The 18,652-nt window shown below is 33.8% G+C and overlaps 1 protein-coding gene across 3 annotated transcripts in view; it reads left to right on the top strand.

The window, feature by feature from the left end:
* DMD (dystrophin) overlaps positions 1 to 18,652 on the top strand; it is a 1,135,346-nt gene that overhangs the window by 504,781 nt on the left and 611,913 nt on the right. For all 3 annotated transcript variants that reach the window (XM_056512754.1, XM_056512922.1, XM_056512842.1), the window contains 4 exons: positions 4,062 to 4,223; positions 10,583 to 10,693; positions 14,286 to 14,459; positions 15,807 to 15,962. In XM_056512754.1, the coding sequence (XP_056368729.1) occupies positions 4,062 to 4,223; positions 10,583 to 10,693; positions 14,286 to 14,459; positions 15,807 to 15,962 (603 nt within the window). The remainder of the gene's footprint in view (positions 1 to 4,061; positions 4,224 to 10,582; positions 10,694 to 14,285; positions 14,460 to 15,806; positions 15,963 to 18,652) is intronic.

Here is an 18,652-nt window from a genome sequence, read left to right as displayed (position 1 = left end):
ACTTATAAGCTAATTGATTAATTTAATTTGCCATTTTAAATAAATGTACTCTGCAGTAAATGTGCTATAATTTTTGGGTTTGTTCTATTATTATCCCACAGCCCAGCTACTGACTACAGCCTCAACAACATTACTTGGTGTCAAATACCTTAAAACTCTAACCAACATCTTAGTAACTGCATGTGTGACTGATGGCACTAAATAGATGAAATGTATTATTTAAGCAAAAAGGGACAATATCTATAAATATAACATTATAACATTCAGCCTCAAAGAATTAACTATGGTCCTTTCCCTTAATACTGCATTTTACGTGCATAATATGCAATGTTGCTATTTCCTGTATTTTCCTTTGACTTTTGGTAAATTGTAAACATGTTTATGCAGGATATCATATCATAAAAAGTATTATGTTTATCATAAAGCCACTAAAAATCTATAAAATCCCTGTAGAGACTTAAATAAAAAATTTATTCCATAATTTTTTCTTTTTCATTTCTCTCTTATTCTGATAGTGCCTAACAGCAGAATTTTTTCTTTGAATTAGTTTTCCTTGACAGCTGTCAACATTTTGCTGGCTCAGAAATAATTAAATAGTTGTTTATTTTCCTGAGATTTTCTATTTAGCAATTAACTGTCAGCCACTTCTCTTTAGAGACCAAAGCCTTCAGCTTTATTGACTATGATCTGATAGCAAAGCTGGAGCTTCTTGTTATGTTCTCAGACTCATTTACACACTACAATTTTAAGGGTTTTTTTTGTTTGTTTGTTTTTTTCATAATCTAATAGAAAACACATAGTATTTCAGGAAACAAATGAAAAAGTGTACCACCCAGAACATCATAAATTAGAATATTTGTATATCATAAGTACTCAAAATTTCAGCTCTGAACTTTCACATGTCTTTAAAAAATAGGCCCACATATATTTTCACACAGACAGACATGAGTTTTAAGGACAAATTTGAAACTCAGGTCTGCAGATATCAGTGTGTAGTAGGACTACTTCTTTTTGTAAAGCACTCTAATGCTTGTGCCCACCAATAACTCTTTTCTACTGAAAGAGAAGGTGGTTTCTCTATATTGTCACATTTCCCTTGATTGAATTAATTCAATATTCTGCAATGCCAGCAGTACCAGAGGCCTACTTAGTGAAAAAGATTAGATCTTTGAATCAGCTGTTGTGTCCTGAGAAATATGGTACCTTACATGAGTGGATCGTACCTTTTATAAAATTATTGTACAGGTTTTCATTCCATTTGTTGGGGGAATTCAACAAGGCCAGGTATGAGCTTGACTTTATATAAACATGTAAGGCAGGGTCAGTTTCCAGCAAGCAATACAGACAAAAAAAAAATAAAGTAGCATCCACTAATATCTGAGCAAATCACCCCACTGAAGGTATAATTTCCCATAATTCAGCTGTATGTCACTTCTTCCATTGCCAAAATAATTCCTCTCTTCTACTGCTGTATCATGTCTTGGTCTGACATCATCCATTCATTCACTTAAACTGTTTACAGCTTTGGGAAAAGATGTACTTTCAGATGACTTGGAAGAGGCAAAATGTCACACAGGTTCTCAGCTGTAATCAAATTCCCTCTGAGGACAATGATAGGGGAGTTTTCTGGCTTTGTGTTTGTGTTGTGTGCACATAAAGACATCACAAGCATGAATATATATTTATCTGACTTTATATTTGCTTGAAATACAAGTGTAAAAATTATTCAGACTCAGGCAAGGATTTTTTGTAATTTTTTCTTTAGCTTATCTGCTATAATATTTGATCAATGAGTTTGGGCTTTTTTTTTCAGTTGTATTCTAAAATGGGATTTTGACATACATAGTTTCTGACAATATCAGCATAAAGATGACAATTTTTCAATTACCACTTATTCTTACAAGATTTTAAGTCTTGGAGAATTCACATGCATTCTGCTGCTTCATTGCATGCATGCACTCTGCTTCTCAGGCTGGCAGCAAATGTATCTGTTCTTAAGCAAGTCCCTAATTCCAAATAGTAGTCAGCATGGAATAGCATTTAACAGAGGTTCAAAGCTTCAGGTGTTGCTAAAAACTAGTTTATCAGATAGATGTAAGGCCAAATTTGTGTCCAGTATTTTGAATTCTCCAGAAAGTGCAGACACTTATTTGGATGACTCATAAAAATGGAGCTTTATCAGTGTCTTACTTTAGGTGGTGAGCTTCTCTGCACATAAGGACACTGCAGCCCTCAGGAGGAATGGATTCTGCTGGTGAATTAGTCCTAACAGTTAACCATAGGGATCAGTAAAAGCAGGGTTCTTCATGCTTCCAGGAGGATGACCTTACCCAATAGATATAGAAAGCTACTTATGCTGTTTCTGATCTAATGTGTCTTTCAATCCATCCCATAGTGACGCAAATGGATTGATAGAGTCTGCACCTTAGCCAGGCTTACAGATCAGTAAGTAGAACCAAGGTAAATGGAAGTTGTGGCTTTTAAATTCAGCTGTGGTTTTTAAACTCACTGCTTTGGACTGGCTGAGAAGATTCTTATGTTAAAATCTCAAATCAGATGAAGATAAAAGTCATTTAAGTAGCAAGCTTTAGTACTGCAGTAGGGTAATAATACCTTGGTGGTCTAGGTGCACCCATTAACACTGACAGCATGAGTTTGATATGCAAAGCTGCTTCTAGGGAAGGTTCCTAGAACTTGCAGTAATATAAGATTATCTGATCAGTTGTTTTGAAATAGCACAAAGCAGCTTACAAAAGCAAATATAGAAAATACTGGTTGGATCCCTATCCTTTAACTAAGTCAAACAGCTAGCAAGAATGCTCACAAGAAATAATCTTCTTCATTCGTTATAGGTGAAACTCTATAAGAATCTGAGCTCCATGAAGTGCAGATATATCAAATATTCTCACTGAATAGCTGAGAGACATTTTTGTTCAAGGCAAGAGTGTTGTAATAGGTATGACATCAAATTAAAGTATAGTTGGCTTACCAGAGAGAAAAGGTGTGATTCGACTTGAAAAATGTCAGGACACCTCACAATATTATTTAAAGAGTGCTTGCTTTCACCTTTGATTTGTGCCAAATTAAGTTAGTCACCTTATTCTATAAGCAGCAATATGGCTGGACTTGTACTCAGAAAAACTGTGTTGTATTTGAAGTTGCTGGTAATTATTGTGTGCTTTGTACAAAGCAGAAACTCTGCTAGGCAGTAGCTGGGGTCGAAATAAAATATGAATCTCTGGGTAGACACAATGACAGATGGAAGAATGTACCAGGTTATTTATTACCTGATAAATGCCTTATTAAAGTGTTGCAAATAATACTTAAAGCTGACTCATTTATGTGAAGTGCTTAATATATGTGTTTTCTAAGGACAACTTGGATGGAGAATTTATTGACCTGACTTGTTAAAGCATAAACTGAGCTCCTTTGGAAGGGAAACAACCTTCTTTGAAAACAGACTGTAAAAAGAGCCATGGTGACATTGCTGGTGGAGTAGAAGCAAGATTCAACTTTTAATTTTCTTTTCCCACAGGAGGAAGAAAGTAGGCATTGCCTCTTGCAAACAGCTATTTATGCTTCATATAAGAAAAATCCAGCTCAACAGAGTCTTTATCCCTCTCACTTACTGAGATGGATTGCTTTGGATAGGATTGTGATGACAGTAAACCTATTCTCAGTAAACAAAGTCTCTTGAATTATATAATAAGATCAGGAGGACCTCTGCCTCAGAAAGAAAGACAGCGCTGTCAGGATGGTTTGCTTATGCAGCTTTGCCATCTTGTCCTCTGAATAGAAATCCTCAGTTTACACATTGTTTTTTGGGATTTTTGCTTTTCAAAACTTGTTTGTGCAATCTGTCTGTTGTTTGTTTCTTAACCAGAAAACTGAATGGGTGGCAAAAAGATACGCAATTTATCCTACAAAAAGGTGGATGAGAGCAACTCAGGAGTCCTGTGTCTGATTCTTTGCCTGAATTTTGGGGGTGGGGGAGAAAGGTGTGGGAAAAAATGTATTATATGCATTATTACTGTGAATACTGATAATGTTGTTGTTTCTAGGCTGTGAGAAGACAGAAAAGTCTTGAACAGAGTATTCAATCTGCACAGGAGACTGACAAAACCCTGCGCTTGATCCAAGAGTCTCTGGCTGCTATTGACAAACAGTTAACAGCCTACACTGCAGACAGGGTGGATGCAGCACAGGTCCCTCAGGAAGCACAGGTGAGTTCTGCACAGGTTGAGCTTACGTGTTTACTAGTTTTCTCAATCAAGCAAAGAGTGTTTGGTTGTCCCTCAGCCTCGCATTAAAGAGGATTTGCAACGTGATCAGCATGAAAGTGCAAGCAAATTTTCTGTAGGATTACTTTGAGAAGTTTAAGCTACTGTCCTAGTAAAATCATATTTTCCCTCTGATTTATATTATATACCAGTCCAGAAGATGTAAAAGACCATAAATGTCATGGAAGACTATGCAGTAATTAAAAAAAGACAAGGATGAACATCATGGATCTTTAAAATCCAACTCCCATCCTAGGAAGAGGAAACTCATCATCCTCACTACTCTTAGATGAGTCTTGCAAAGTTGATTATGAGGTTTATTATTAAATTATTGAAACATAGACAACATTGTTAATTATTTTGGAATGTGCACATCAATGTACTTATATTTAAATATTTGAAACTCACGTAAGTTCAATAGAAAAAGCTTTTCCCAATCCTTACACATGGTTTATTTACTCTTTGAAATAAAATTGCACATCTAATTATCCTTTTTACTCTTTCTTTATTCTGTAAGGTCTCCTTTAGTGCAGCATTAAGAGGGTGAGAATACGAATGAAATAAAATCAAACATCTCTGCAATAAAACTATCAGCACTCTACAATGTTGTATACCTCAACTTCTCTGCAAATTCCATTTCATTTTAGGCAATCAGATTATGAAAGTAAACAGGGAAAAAAGCTACAGGGAAGTTGAAAATGAGTGGTTTTATAATGATTTTATAAGGCATATTCAATTATGCGTTTCTTTGCATGCCTGTATAGTTTTAAATAATTCTAAAAAATAATAATCTTGTGTGGAATAACTTAGATGATCTTAAATATTTTCAGAGCTGAATATATGAAGCCTGAAAATAATTTTTCTCTCCATTAAGAAATAAACATTACTATGTCTTTTGAATTAACAGGTAGATGTTACTTTCAGTTACTTTTTGTGTGTGTGTGCTTGTAGGTACATGCAAGGTATTTTTATTTGTATGTTGGGACTATAAATGCTGTATTTGGAAAGTGGGATCACATATGGATTCAGTCATACTTTGAAAATAACTTTTATCCTATTTTATTTTCTTCTAATTTATCAGTATAATATCAGATTTAGAAAAATTGTTTCAGTTTGAATCCTAAACAATGTTAGCTATCTGTTGACTCTCTTGAATTATTTTTCTTCTTCCTAGAAATATGAATGATGTAAGCAATTTTTAATGAGATAAAAATTAGCATTTATTTTAAAGATGCATCAGTTTATTTTTTCATCTTGTAATTACATGAAGTGAATACATAAGAAAAAAATTATATGAAAATTTGCTTTTTTTTTTCTGGTGTGCTTGGGCCCTTACATGTTTTTCATGTCCCATGGGTGCATCCGATTTATGAGCATTGTTAGGTACCATATTGGGAGTTACTGCAGTGTAAAACAAAGTAATTCAGAACTTCAAAAACTGGAGCAGCACAAAACCCAATCAACCTTAATTAGCACACTTTCATAAGAAAATTTCAGCTCAGTGTCTTTTCAGAACTTGTTATTTTTCTGGAGATTTTATTGTCTAATGTCAGGTTCATCTGATTGTGTTATATCCACTGTGGGAAAACCAGCATAGAGGCTGCTGAGTTTTTCCCTTTCATGTTTTTATTTTATGGTGCCAGTGAGACCTAATGAAAAAAACTTAATTAGCAACTGAACAGGTCTAATGCAAATATTGAAGTTCTCTGAAGTTCACTTGTGAATCTCTTTAAAATCCTTAGAGGGAAAGGGAGTAAACAATCATTTTTATGTGGGTAGATAGACTGAGTCATTCCTCCAGCAAAGAGCCACCCCAGCCAGTGGCAGAACAGGCACATCCTGCATGGCCAGGTCTCCTGTGGGGCTTCTGCTGGCACCATTCTCTTGTAGAGCTGAAAACAGTTCGTTCATGTAAGATACCTCCAATAGTGTCTGCACAGCTGGAAGGGGAATCTTTCAGTCAGTGGTGTTGCTTTCTGGGCAGGGATCAGTTTATCCATGCTGTGGGATTTAGCAACCCATTCAGCAATGTGTGTTGCATTTCTAAAAGACCATATGGAGGAATTCATAATCAGGAAGCTGCTGAGCTTGGGAGCTCTGTGTGTTAGCTTCAAAAAGTTCAAATCCATTTAGAGCATTGATAGGAAGAATAATCTTTGTTTCAGTTGTTCAAAAATTAACCTGAGAAAACAAAATTATATTTAGCTTCTCTTTTTAAGTGAAAAGATTTCTTTAGTTTATTCAGAAACTTGACAGAAAGAAAGGGGAGTCAAATGTGTGCTGTTCAACTTCTTAGGATCACTTTTTGAATGTAAATTCTGTGTGCAGCTTACTCCACCATGTGGCACTGAGGCTTCAATGCTGGAGAGCCACTGTTACCTGAATTATTTGGAGTACAACTAAAGATGATGTATTCACATAAAAAAAAACTAACAGCAACCACACTGATAAATCAGATCAGATTCCTCAAGGAGCAATTATGACAAAACCTTGAGTGAGGTAAATTCTAGAGCAATATTCGAAAAGGAAAGTCTATTTGTTTGTATGCTTGATCTTATGATCCCAGTGAAAGAGTTTTTCACATTTCTAAGCTTAGCAAAAAAAAATACAGAAAATGAAGTCATCATCACAAGAATTTGAAGTTTGTGACTTTTTTAAAAGTTTATTCTTTAACTGACAGGACAAAAATAAATTACTGAAAATGTTTATATGACAAAATATTTTTCAAGTAATTATTTCTAGCTATGTTATTCAATGATTTTTGATGGAAGAGCTAATTCCTACTTTGTATTTCTGCTTAGTCTGAGTGACTACATGAATATTTTTACATTATGGGAAAGAAAATTGACTTATTCCATTTCTAACCTGCATATGATAAATCACTTGTCTGTTGTTCTCCCCAGTCAAACTGTATAAATTGTGGTGTGGAGAATAACCTGATACTGTGTTTTTGAAAAGTGCAAAAAGAATCTATCTTTTCAATAAAATCCATGGATAATTTAAGTTCTGTAGCATAAGCACTATATGCCTGGCTGTTTTCTAAGTGAAGGTGCCTATTATACTGTTTTTATAATATCTTTGTGCTTTGTTCAAAGCCAAAGTTAATGTGATGATACAATGGCAGAATGGTTCAGTTGTTCAAGATGTTACTTGACAAGATGATACCATGCTTCATTGCCTTCAGACTGATATTTTGGGAAAAAGAACTCACAGTTGTCTACTTAGGAAAATGTTTAAGTTATCTACACTTACCTTTCCTGTGCTGGAAATTGTGAGGATTGTTTTGTTCAGCCATGTGTGGATCAGTGGTCAGAGGGAAGAGCTGATAAGTGTTATTCAGAAGCATAAGCTTGCATGTAGTTATATATTAAGTTTGAATATCTATGCCAATTTTTGGACTATATAGATTGTCACCCTCTGCACATCTCCATACCTCTGAACACTGTGTTTTAACTCTATTTGTCATGTCCAGCCTGCTCAGTATTGCCTTGCCAGTCACGGTTCTACCCTATTCTACCTTTATTTTCTCATTTGAACCCTCCAGTTAATATTTATTGAAAGTTAGAGTCCAGAAAAAAACTCATGCAGTTTGAATTAAGAATTACCTATATATCATTTTTGCAGTAACATTGTCTTCTATGAATGTTATATGCTTTTCTATATCTAAGAATAAAAGTTTTACAAATTCCCTGGAAGATTGCCTGTGATGGCAAATGAGAATCCTTAACCTGTAGGACACAATAATGTATGCAGTAATGTAGTATAGCTTGATTACATACAGTACATTATATTCTGATGTTCTAGAAGTTAAATGAAGGCAAGTTTTTCTCTTTAGTAAAAAACAAAATAGAAAAGAAATAGACAGGAATCACTGAGAAAAGAAGAGGTGGGGACAATAAAAGAAAAAATAGTGTTTTCTTATGGATGTTAAGAAGTTCATGCAATAAATTTGTGAGTTGGCAGACACAAAGGTGAAAATGGTCTTTTCAAAATTAAATTATAATGGACATCACAGGCAGATGTTATAAATTATTTTATATTTTTAATGACTGATTTAATTTTTCAGCCTGTGAGCAGCAGTAGCAAATGAAAAAAAAAGGAAAAAAAAGGTTTTCCTTACTATAAGCCTGACTAACTTTTATTTTAATCTTTCCTCTAACATGTTTGTTCCTCTCCAATTCCATATTTTGATGTCAGGGAAGATGATGCTTGATCTCTCTGCTGCAGAGCAATTTAAAGCAGTAAGATAGAACAATCTCCATGCAATGTCCCATAACACCTAATTGCTCAAACACCACTCTTACCTGTGCTGTGTTCTGACCTATTCAGATAAGAACTGTTCAATTATGTGCTTTCCAGAGTGACTCTGAGGTTGAACAAAGTAAATTGGAAAATGCAACCAAAAACCAGATTGTTGATGAGGTAGGGAAGCAAACTGTTGAAATACTGGGTGTGATACAGTATATTTTTTAAAATTCAGACTTGCTTCTTCCTTTCATACGCAGTTCTAACACCCAAGACATGAAAAAAGTATTTGACTTGAGGTAGTAACTAAATCACCACCTGTTTGGTTCATGTGCAGCACAAAAATAAAAGATAAACTTGTTACAACTCAAACATACTTCGGGGGGAAATTTTAAACTTAGATAAGGATAAAATAAATGCTCAACAATTAAATAAATCTCTTCTTCATGGAATCATTCTTTTAATTGACCATTTTTGCTTTCTCAAAAAATAAATATCATATTTAGAAAAAATCTATTATTGTTCCAGATGTTCCTGGCCATTCATTGAATAGCCCTGTCAAGGAGAAATCAAAATACGAGAAATCAAAGATACATAATTATGATAATTTTAGAAGAAAATAAATTATCTAAATTTGGAGCTTTTGGCTAGTCATTTTGCTTTTACAAATACTTTGGTTTAGAAAAATATTTTAATTCTCTGAATAGTACTGAATAATTTAGAGTCATATATATTCTTGCAATTAAATGTAATAAAGACTAATGGTTTCATGTGTATTCTTTTTTTTTCATTAAAATTTACTTTAGTACATATTCAGTATAACTTATGAAAACCTTCTTTCAGTTAAGTGTTGAAATACATAAGATATTATAATGGTACACAAGTCATTATTACCATGTAATGGCCATATAAAGTAGGCAGCATATGGTGTACACAGCTTTTTACTTAATAACCTATGAAAATATGATTAAAAATACATGTATATTAATTTTTACTATCAAAGTTACTGTAGTGTAAGATAAATTTATGTACATATATTTCCAATTATAGCTGGTCTTCAGGGCCTCTGAAAATGCTATATGCCATTAAAAAAAAAAAGATTAAATAAAAAATCACTTTTTAATGCAGGAGTAATGGCCTCAAATGCATCTCATGATGGGAATATAACTTTATGTCTTTATTTCATAGAGTATTTTTTTTTTTCAGTAGTGCTATCTAGCAATTCTAACAATCCTGCTAATAAGAATTTCTTATTTTCTAACAATTTAAACATAATTTTATATGTGTCTTCCTGAAGTATAAAGTATCAATATATTTTCTGGGAATTCTTTTCCATTACATTGCACTAGCCAACACTGCTTAAGTTAATTTTGTCTTGTAAAGTTGATTAATGGTGAACCAAAAAGAGCTGATGTTTTACTTTGGTTCACACTCTGATTTTGCAGACAGCAAAAGCAACATGTGTTAGAAAATAAATTAATATAATAATGAACTGCATGTCATTGTGCATTTAGCTACAGAAAACTGATACTGAACATAGATTCTGGTCAGTAGAAATTTATGTACTGTTTTACATATAGCACAGCTCTCTAAGATGAAGATGATGTTATCCTTGCAGGATGCTTCAATCAGTTTTCTCTTAACTTGCCTGGTGATACTGTGAAAATGAGAAGAATTAAGAATAGTGAAGCAAATAACTTTTCTATTTTTTTCCCTATCATTAATTATTAATGTTCTTATGAATGAAAATGGTTGTTTTACTTCAGAAAAAAAAAAAAAAAAATCCACATTCCGTCCCTTAATCATCTTTGTCACTCTCTGCTGGAGATGCTCCTGGAGCCCCGTGTTTCTCTTGCTCTGGAAGGCCAGAGCTGGACACAGCACCCCAGACACAGGACAGAGCAGAGGGGCAGGGTCAGCTCCCTCCTGCTGCTGGCAGTGCAGTACAGGCTGTACTGCTGCTCAGTGTGTTCCAAAATCAACCAGTCAAAAAAAATTTAAACAGCATACAGTTTTTCCCTCAAACCTTGCTGATTGCTGCCTTTGTTTTCCAACAGAAAATACAATCTGAATTAACAAGCCACGAGATCAGTTTGGAAGAAATGAAGAAACGAAACCGGGGTAAAGAAGCTGCCAAAAGAGTTCTCTCCCAAATTGATGTGGCACAGGTGGGCAAATCTCATTTCCACCATTTTTCCTTCACTCATTCAAATGAGTAGTATGAGTGGTACTATTACTCCACCATTAAGTGTTCTTAAGGTGTCTCTTCTGCTTTAGCTGTTCCCTTCTAGCCAGAAAATCAGAGTGGGTAACGTAAACCATCCACATCTTCCTGCTCAATTTTTTCATTTCAGCCTTCCTGTGTCATTGGCAGCAGTTTAAGGTGTGCAGGACTGATGTAACCAGCTGGTAGGGACACTGTATAGTAAGGGGTGCTTGGAAAGTGAAATTTCAAGTGATAAAACTACACGGGGCTTTTTGATGCAAGTTTTGAAGTATTGGTAAATATTTACTGTCAAAAATAGGTTAAAATATTTGGAAATCTTTAATAGAACTGTATTTGAAATACAAATTATGCTAAGCTGTGCAATTCAGACATAAATTTAAAATGTTAGATAATGCATTACTTCATCTGGCTTAATAAACACAGAAAGACATTCTTGAAAATGGAGATGACTGAATAAACAACAGAGAAAAATGAACATTTTTACCCATTAATGATACCAATTGTTTAAGTGTTTTCTGTTGTGTTTTTGTTGGCCTTTTATTGTAGATGGTAAAACAAATTTTCATAATTAATTAGAAAGACAAATAATTTAATTATTGCCCTTTTTTGATTCATCCCTGTCAAATATTTCTAGACACCTCTGCTTGGGTTTTAATTTGTATTATGGGTATCAATAATTAATTTAGCAGTTAAGTCATTTGAAATTAACAAATTCACTTTTTAAATTTTTCATCTTATATACAGGACTAGAATTCTTTGTTGAGAATATTTGTCTTTCCTCATTTTTCTGCCTTTCTTCATACTAACACACCTTCTGATGGTCTCCATGGCAGCTGTGAAGTTGCCCATATTTCATCAGTGAAATGCAGGCATCAGATGACTGTGTAAATAAATCTTTGTGGATTCAACAACATGCAAGGGAGCACAACCCTTTCTCTGTGCCTTTTTTATTAATCCACCTCTGTGCAGACATTTTTTCTCCTTGTAGGGCTGCTCTAGTTGATGATGTGCACCAGTTTGGCTTTTGAAAAATTGGTGGAGGTCATCTTGAGACACTGCTTTGCTAACATTAGATAAAATATAAACAAAAAAGTAGTAATTTGCATGCATAATGTAAATATCAACTACCAAAGTTGGTAGAAGCTGAGCCCTTTGTTACACATATTTCTGACTATATTTGATTTTAGGCCACTGAACTCTCTTGAATTCCTTTCCACTATTATGCCACCTTTACTGGTAAAACACCTTTCATGAGATCTATCTTCACTTACTATTTTCTCACTTATAAATAAATGTTTTTTTTTTTTTTTTTTTTTTTTTTTAATTTTTTACTAAGTAATATTTCTAATTTGATGTATTTATTCTGTTATTAGTTCAGTTACCTGGGCAGAAACTAAACAGCTATGAAAATAAATAAATGCATTGAGATATTGAAACATTAATAATTGTGGCCAAATTTATCCTGGATTTTTAGATTATGGTAGGCTAAGAATTAAGTTCTGATTTTTACATTTAAGGGGAAAAGTATGATTAGGAAAATAACAATCTATTTCTGCCATTGTGATATAGTACCAAGTTAGTTCTAAGAGACTGAGAATTGTTAGATGGATGTAAAATCTTTTGTAATGAATGGTTATTTTTGAAAATTCAGTATTGAATGCTTTCCTGGTCAACTTTTGGAATACATCCTCAGTTGTCTCTTTTCTAGACTGACTAATATATAAAGTATACTGAGACTTTTAGCTAAACAGCTTTCATTTTTCTGTCATTCTTTATAAATTTTCTATTTTTAAAATGACTTTTTGAAACAAAGTGATCAAAACTGAACACATTATTCAGGTACAAAATGGCTTTATGCAATGAGTTTTATGCTTTGACAGGTACAAAACATTTTAGTATTCTTTATGTTCCAAATATCCACTTTGCTTGCTGCTTTTAAGTGTTGAGATGATATTATTTTAAAACTGTTGGTGATAAATATAAATATATAATAAATCTTTTATTGTTATCTGGGAGAACTTGAGTGAGAGTGCTGAAAGATCATTTAGATCCCACTTGTATATCAAGCTTTTTTCCCCCCTACAGATCCTCAGTACTTTTCAAGCCTTCAGTGACTCTTCACAGATGACTTTAATTTTCTCTGCTATTAATATTTTCATTCTCTTTTAATAAATAATTTTTGATGTATTGACCAACAAAAATGGTAACTGATATAGATTTGGCAATACAAGATTCTCACAGGATTTGACCTTCTTTAAATTAAAGAGAATGAAAAAATAATTGCATGCAAATTTAATGTATGCAAACACACTGAAGAAAAATAAGACCTCTTATTCCTGCCCTTGTACCCTACTTTTATTCAGTTGTCCACTTATTCATTGACAGACTTCCTTTCTTATCTCATTGGATCTGAATTTCATAAAAAGTGTTTAAAGAGGAAAGTTGTTGGAAGGAGCTCCTGGATATTTACATACATTTCTGTGGTACTTCAGGTTATCTGCTGCTTATGATCTCTGCCTTCTTTTCAGAAATCTGATAGATGTAGGAAGGGTTTTTACCAATGTCAATGTACAGACCAATTCTATGCCTACTTACAGTTTTTCCTCAAATCTGTATGTCCACAGACCACACTGTAGTGGAATAAAGTGTCCAGGATTTGAAGATAAAGAAATCAGAAGTGTGTTTGCAGATACTGAGTTCCTATTTAATTACTTAGTTACTTCTTAGTGACATTTATTCTTTTTTTTTTCCTTTTCGTTCCCCAGACAGTTGTAAAACTTATTCAATAATGCTTTGCTCTGTACTTCATAGAAGAAATTAGTTCTTTTTCAAGTAGATAATTAAAATTCCTTTTTTTTTTTTTATTTTTAATTATTTCCCCTCCCCTTGAGCTAGGGATCATGTCAGCCAGCAGTTTAATGCACAAAGATAGAAAATTGTGAAAATGGTGAAATTAGAAGCCAAGCTTGTCACAGATCTTTTATTCTGCCTTCAAATTTCTTTCTTTTTACTCTAGGTTAGGCTTTTTTAAAATTCAAATATAATCAATTTTATACTCTAAATCTTGGGGTTTGTGCTAGACCTACTTACTGCCAAGCCACATTATTTAGGTTTCTTTGAAGGACTAAAAGATTCGTTCCTCATACCAAGAAGCAGCAACTGATAGATTTGAAGAGCATTCACTCTGCAGTGTGGATAGCTTATCCTCAAGCCATTAAATCTGTCTTCTCCCCATGCCCCTGAACACTTTGCTTATTGAAAATTACAAAACTTCTCCCTTTCTTCATGTGTGTGTATGGGCTCTTTTGCCACAGGCTCTGCTGCATCCAGTGCCCTGGATGATGGAAGAATTTTTATCATTCAATGCAGACCCAAGATTGTCTGCCACTGGCGTTTTCCCCAAAGGTTTTTTATGCTTTTAATAAGAAATTGCTGACTGACAATATATTCTAAATACTCTGTAACAGGACTAAGAATTGTCTTCAGCACTGATTTGTTTTCACATTTTCTACTCACCTATGTTTACTTTTCAGAAAAAGCTGCAGGATGTGTCCGTGAAGTTTCGGCTGTTTCAGAAGCCAGCCAACTTTGAACAGCGCCTCCAAGAATGCAAAAGAATTCTAGATGAAGTGAAATTGCAGGTGCCCAAGCTGGAGATGAAGAGTGTTGAGCAGGAAGTTGTACAATCACAGCTGGATCATTGCATGGTGAATATTTAAGATGCTTTCTATCAGCTTTATGCAGAGAAAGCTAAAAATTAGAGATTATTGTCCTTAATTCAGATGAGAAACAAAGTGTCAGTTACACAAAAAAATCCAAAACCCAAACAAACAAACAAAAACCTCAGAAAAAACAACAAAACCCCCCTTCAGAGCTCCAGATAAATGCTATCACTATGTGAGAATACCAGTTAGGATCACTTTCTAATTCCCAGTTTCTGTCCTGTGGTTGAATTATCTCCCCATATTGGCTCTATTTTCCACAATATTCTACAGACGTGGAACTCTGTGACATAACCAAAAGAGGTGTTGCATAACAAAAGTCTATTCTAGCCAGGAAACACAAAGCATAATGGAAAACCATAGATTAAAACTTCTGTGAGATGGCACCTATGGCTTTCTTTCAGTTCAAGAGCAAAAGATGACCTGAATATGTGCTAAAGGGGAAAATCTGTACATGTCTGTTTAACATCACTACAATCCTGCTCCCCTTTACACTTGAAGGGAAATAAAGCTAAACGCTGTGCTCTTGATCATAAAAATAAGATTATAGCAGCAAAAGTAACTGGTTTTTATACTTTTTTTTTTTTTTTTTCATTCAGCTTTTTGTTTGTTTGTTGGGAGTTTTTTGAGGATTTTTTGGTTTCTTTTCGTGGGGCAATGGCATGCCTGAAGATTTCCCCCTCCCAACCTCTTTCAAATGTAAATGTAGAAAGAATTTAAATTTTAAAAATAAGCATAGGACAAGCTAATGTCATTGCTTTGCATCTTTCATTTTTGTTAAATGGAATTGCTCTTAAATTCATATTCCTGTGAGAATGGCATTCTTACTGGAATGATGTGATGGTTAGAAGCTCTGTACTGAATTAAAGTGTCTTCACTCAGCAGCTGTTTTCTGCAGCCCTGATGTGCTTTTTGGAAGATTTACAGCGATTTTAGGGCATCTTTAACTACAAGGATTCTCAAAATGTTCCTGCTTTTCAAAATCTAGTTCTAGTATATCATCATGAGGAATTTATCATCATATTCAGCACCTAGAAAGGAGTTGGACTATATATATATACTACTTTACAGAGTAGTAATTATATTGCTAACTAATATAATGTTATCTAAGTTTGATAACAACTTCTGTCACAGACTAAAACAAATAATAATGAGGTGTATTTTCTCATGTACAACATTTCTAACACTGATTTTAGTGACATGTTTTTGAGGTCTGTGTTTGTAAAGATAGGCTATTCAGAATTTGTTCATTTGGATTCTGAATACTTCCAATGGTCTTTTCTAGTTTTCATGTTTTAATGGTGGTTCATTATTTCATTTCTATTTGATTAGAAATTATATAAAAACCTGAGTGAGGTGAAGTCTGAAGTGGAAACAGTGATAAAAACTGGGAGGCAGATTGTTCAGAAGCAGCAGACAGAAAACCCAAAGGAACTGGATGAAAGACTTACAGCTTTGAAACTGCAATATAATGAATTGGGTGCAAAGGTAAGTTCTGTGTTTTTAATATAAAAGCATGTACTGACAAAGTGAAAAGTAACCTCAGAGTGATAAGTACATGGAGGTTTTTACTGGTTCCTTTTAAGGTTCTTCCAGTGGGACAGAAGGAATGGAGGCAAAGGCAATCACTATCATGGCTATTCAGTTGCTCTGAATAAAAAAAAAAAACAATCACCTAGGAAAAAAAAAATCCTTTACTGAAATTCAAAATTTTACTTTTTTAATATTGTAAATTTTTTTATGCTAGTTCATTGGTTTTAAATTTAGATGGGGGATGTTGTTTCATTCTGATGCCTCAAAAAGTCATTTCAGGTTAGGAAATTATTTAGATCGAGTTTTTCTTATTGGGCTGCTTCATAAAAGAGAAAATTATACCTTTTAAATTACTTCTGCCTCTGACTGTACATATCTTAAAGTATAAAATTTCCATTTCTTGCTGTTCAAAAATCTGTTGAACAAAAAGCTCTAACCACTGAAGCTTTCCTCAAGAAGAGCTTGTGTACCACTGTGCTTTGTGGCTTCTGCACTTACATGTCATCAGTTTTTGTCATAACCATTTCTTGATTTAAATGTCAAGAACTTGGACTTGCATTTTCACTGTATCTTAATATGTAAGCCACTTTCCAATGGGAATCAGTTTTGTTTACTCAATTTTCCCTAAAAGTCAATTAAACAAAGTAGGATGGACAGGCTCCTAGCCAATATTAACAAGACTCAGATGAGGCAGTGCAGCATTGTCCTAAAGAGGACTGCATTTAAATAATTCAGTTAACAAATATCCTTCATTACTCTCTTTTTTTTTTTTTTTTCTTTTGCCCTCATTAGAACTATTCAAATACCTTCTGAAAACTGTAAGATTGAAGTGAATTTAATGCTGTGACTGGATGACTGAAAATTGTGAAAGACAAATACCTTTCTATTAATTCCCAAAATGTATACATCTGAAAAATACAAAGCAGAACTAAGCTAATTTTTAAATTTTTAGATTAAAAATTATTCAAATAATAATTTATTAATAGCTAGGAAAATGAGCCCATGGTAATACTGAGAGCCAGTATGTGATTTAAACAGATAATGAGAATCAAGCCCTGGTGACTACAGTATGATAGAACAGTAAGAGTTATGTTGCTTTTGACAGAGATAATACTCTTTAGGGAATCTGAATTAGAACAGTTCTGTCTTGCTAGAAAGTAAAGGTATTAAGAGACATCAATCTTTTGTGTGTCTGGAAAACTGGGGTCTGCTTCAGTAGGTGTGAATTGAAGCCATTTGGGATTGGATAACACGTTTGGGCTCTCCATTATTTTAGAAAGAACTGTGGCATTTATTCCTGCATTATGTTTAACTTAACAGCAAACAGGTGCCATTATTGTAGGAAACCTCTCTTATCTAATGAAGGGATAAAAATGTGCCATTAGGGAGCCATTAGCGACTTCAAGTGAGCCATATTGCATATTGATGTGTTTCAAAAATTTGCAGTGCTGGACTTAGCTCTGCTGCCCTAGATGGAATTTCTCTAATTTACTTTTACACAGCATAGTAATTAACAGCTTAAGAGAAAGTCACAGAAGCCCAGATATATAGAAATTAAAGAATTGAATAGCCATTAACAACACTAATTGATTGCATTGAGAAAAATACTTTTTAAAAGAAAACTAACAACATTTATAACTCATAGTTAGTCTGAGGACTGAAATGTATGGTCTGAGGGAAACACATCTTCAAGCACAGATTCACTTGTGTGATTTTCTAGGTATGTTTCAAGAGGCCCCCTTGCATATAAAGTAACTCACAAATATATTTTCTGACCTAAAAGGCCTTTAGAGGGCACTGTTTCCTATTTTTCTGTAGAAAATACATCTTTACATTTGAAGTGCTAACAAACTGATTAATCAGTAACCTCTGGATATATGCAATGTATGTGGAGATATTGCTGTATTATTTATATAATAAACACATGCTAGAGATGTAAATAGGAACACAAATATTCTCTCTCTGTTTTGACAAGGATCAGTAACTTCATTTTATAATATACCAGGTGTTCAAAATCCTTAAACAGGCAATCAAGCTCAGGGTAGTGCACTTTGCATTGTATTGCTGCTAAGTAATGTTATTTACAATTGCTGTTACACTCTTCAGAAGTGGAAAACCTGGCTCCATGTGTGAATGGAGCTCTAAAAAGCTGAGTTTTATGGTCCTTCCCAGGGATTTACCTCTTGGCCTGACTGTAAGTTCTGTGGTCTCATTTAATAAATTTAGCATGCAAGAGAGAACATAAAGCATATTCAGTGAAAAATATTATGAAATTTCAGTAGTAAGCCTCTACAGAGTGATAATAAATTATCAGGAACACTTTATAGCTTATTCCTTAGGCAAATCTCATCTCCTTACTCAGGGATAGCAAAAGCCATGTATCTAACCTTGTAACATCCTATTATATTTTAAAACCTCGAATTCTCCTTGGCAGTCAATCTGCAAATCAATTTGATCATTGTGCCACTACTTGTTCTTGGTGGCAGAGTGCAAAATAGCTTTAGTAGATGCTGATACCAGTTTTCTACCTCTGTAGAAAGTTTTTTTCTATTTAAAAATACTTAAGGACAAATCAGTGGCTACAGTCTTAACTTGATTACTCTTTGACATTCAAGCTAATTAGGAATTTTTTAAAAAATATTACT

Source organism: Oenanthe melanoleuca, chromosome 1 (assembly GCF_029582105.1).
Source record: "Oenanthe melanoleuca isolate GR-GAL-2019-014 chromosome 1, OMel1.0, whole genome shotgun sequence".
In the NCBI taxonomy this organism is placed as follows: Eukaryota; Metazoa; Chordata; class Aves; order Passeriformes; family Muscicapidae; genus Oenanthe; species Oenanthe melanoleuca.
This window is presented reverse-complemented; position numbering and strand designations above follow the sequence as displayed.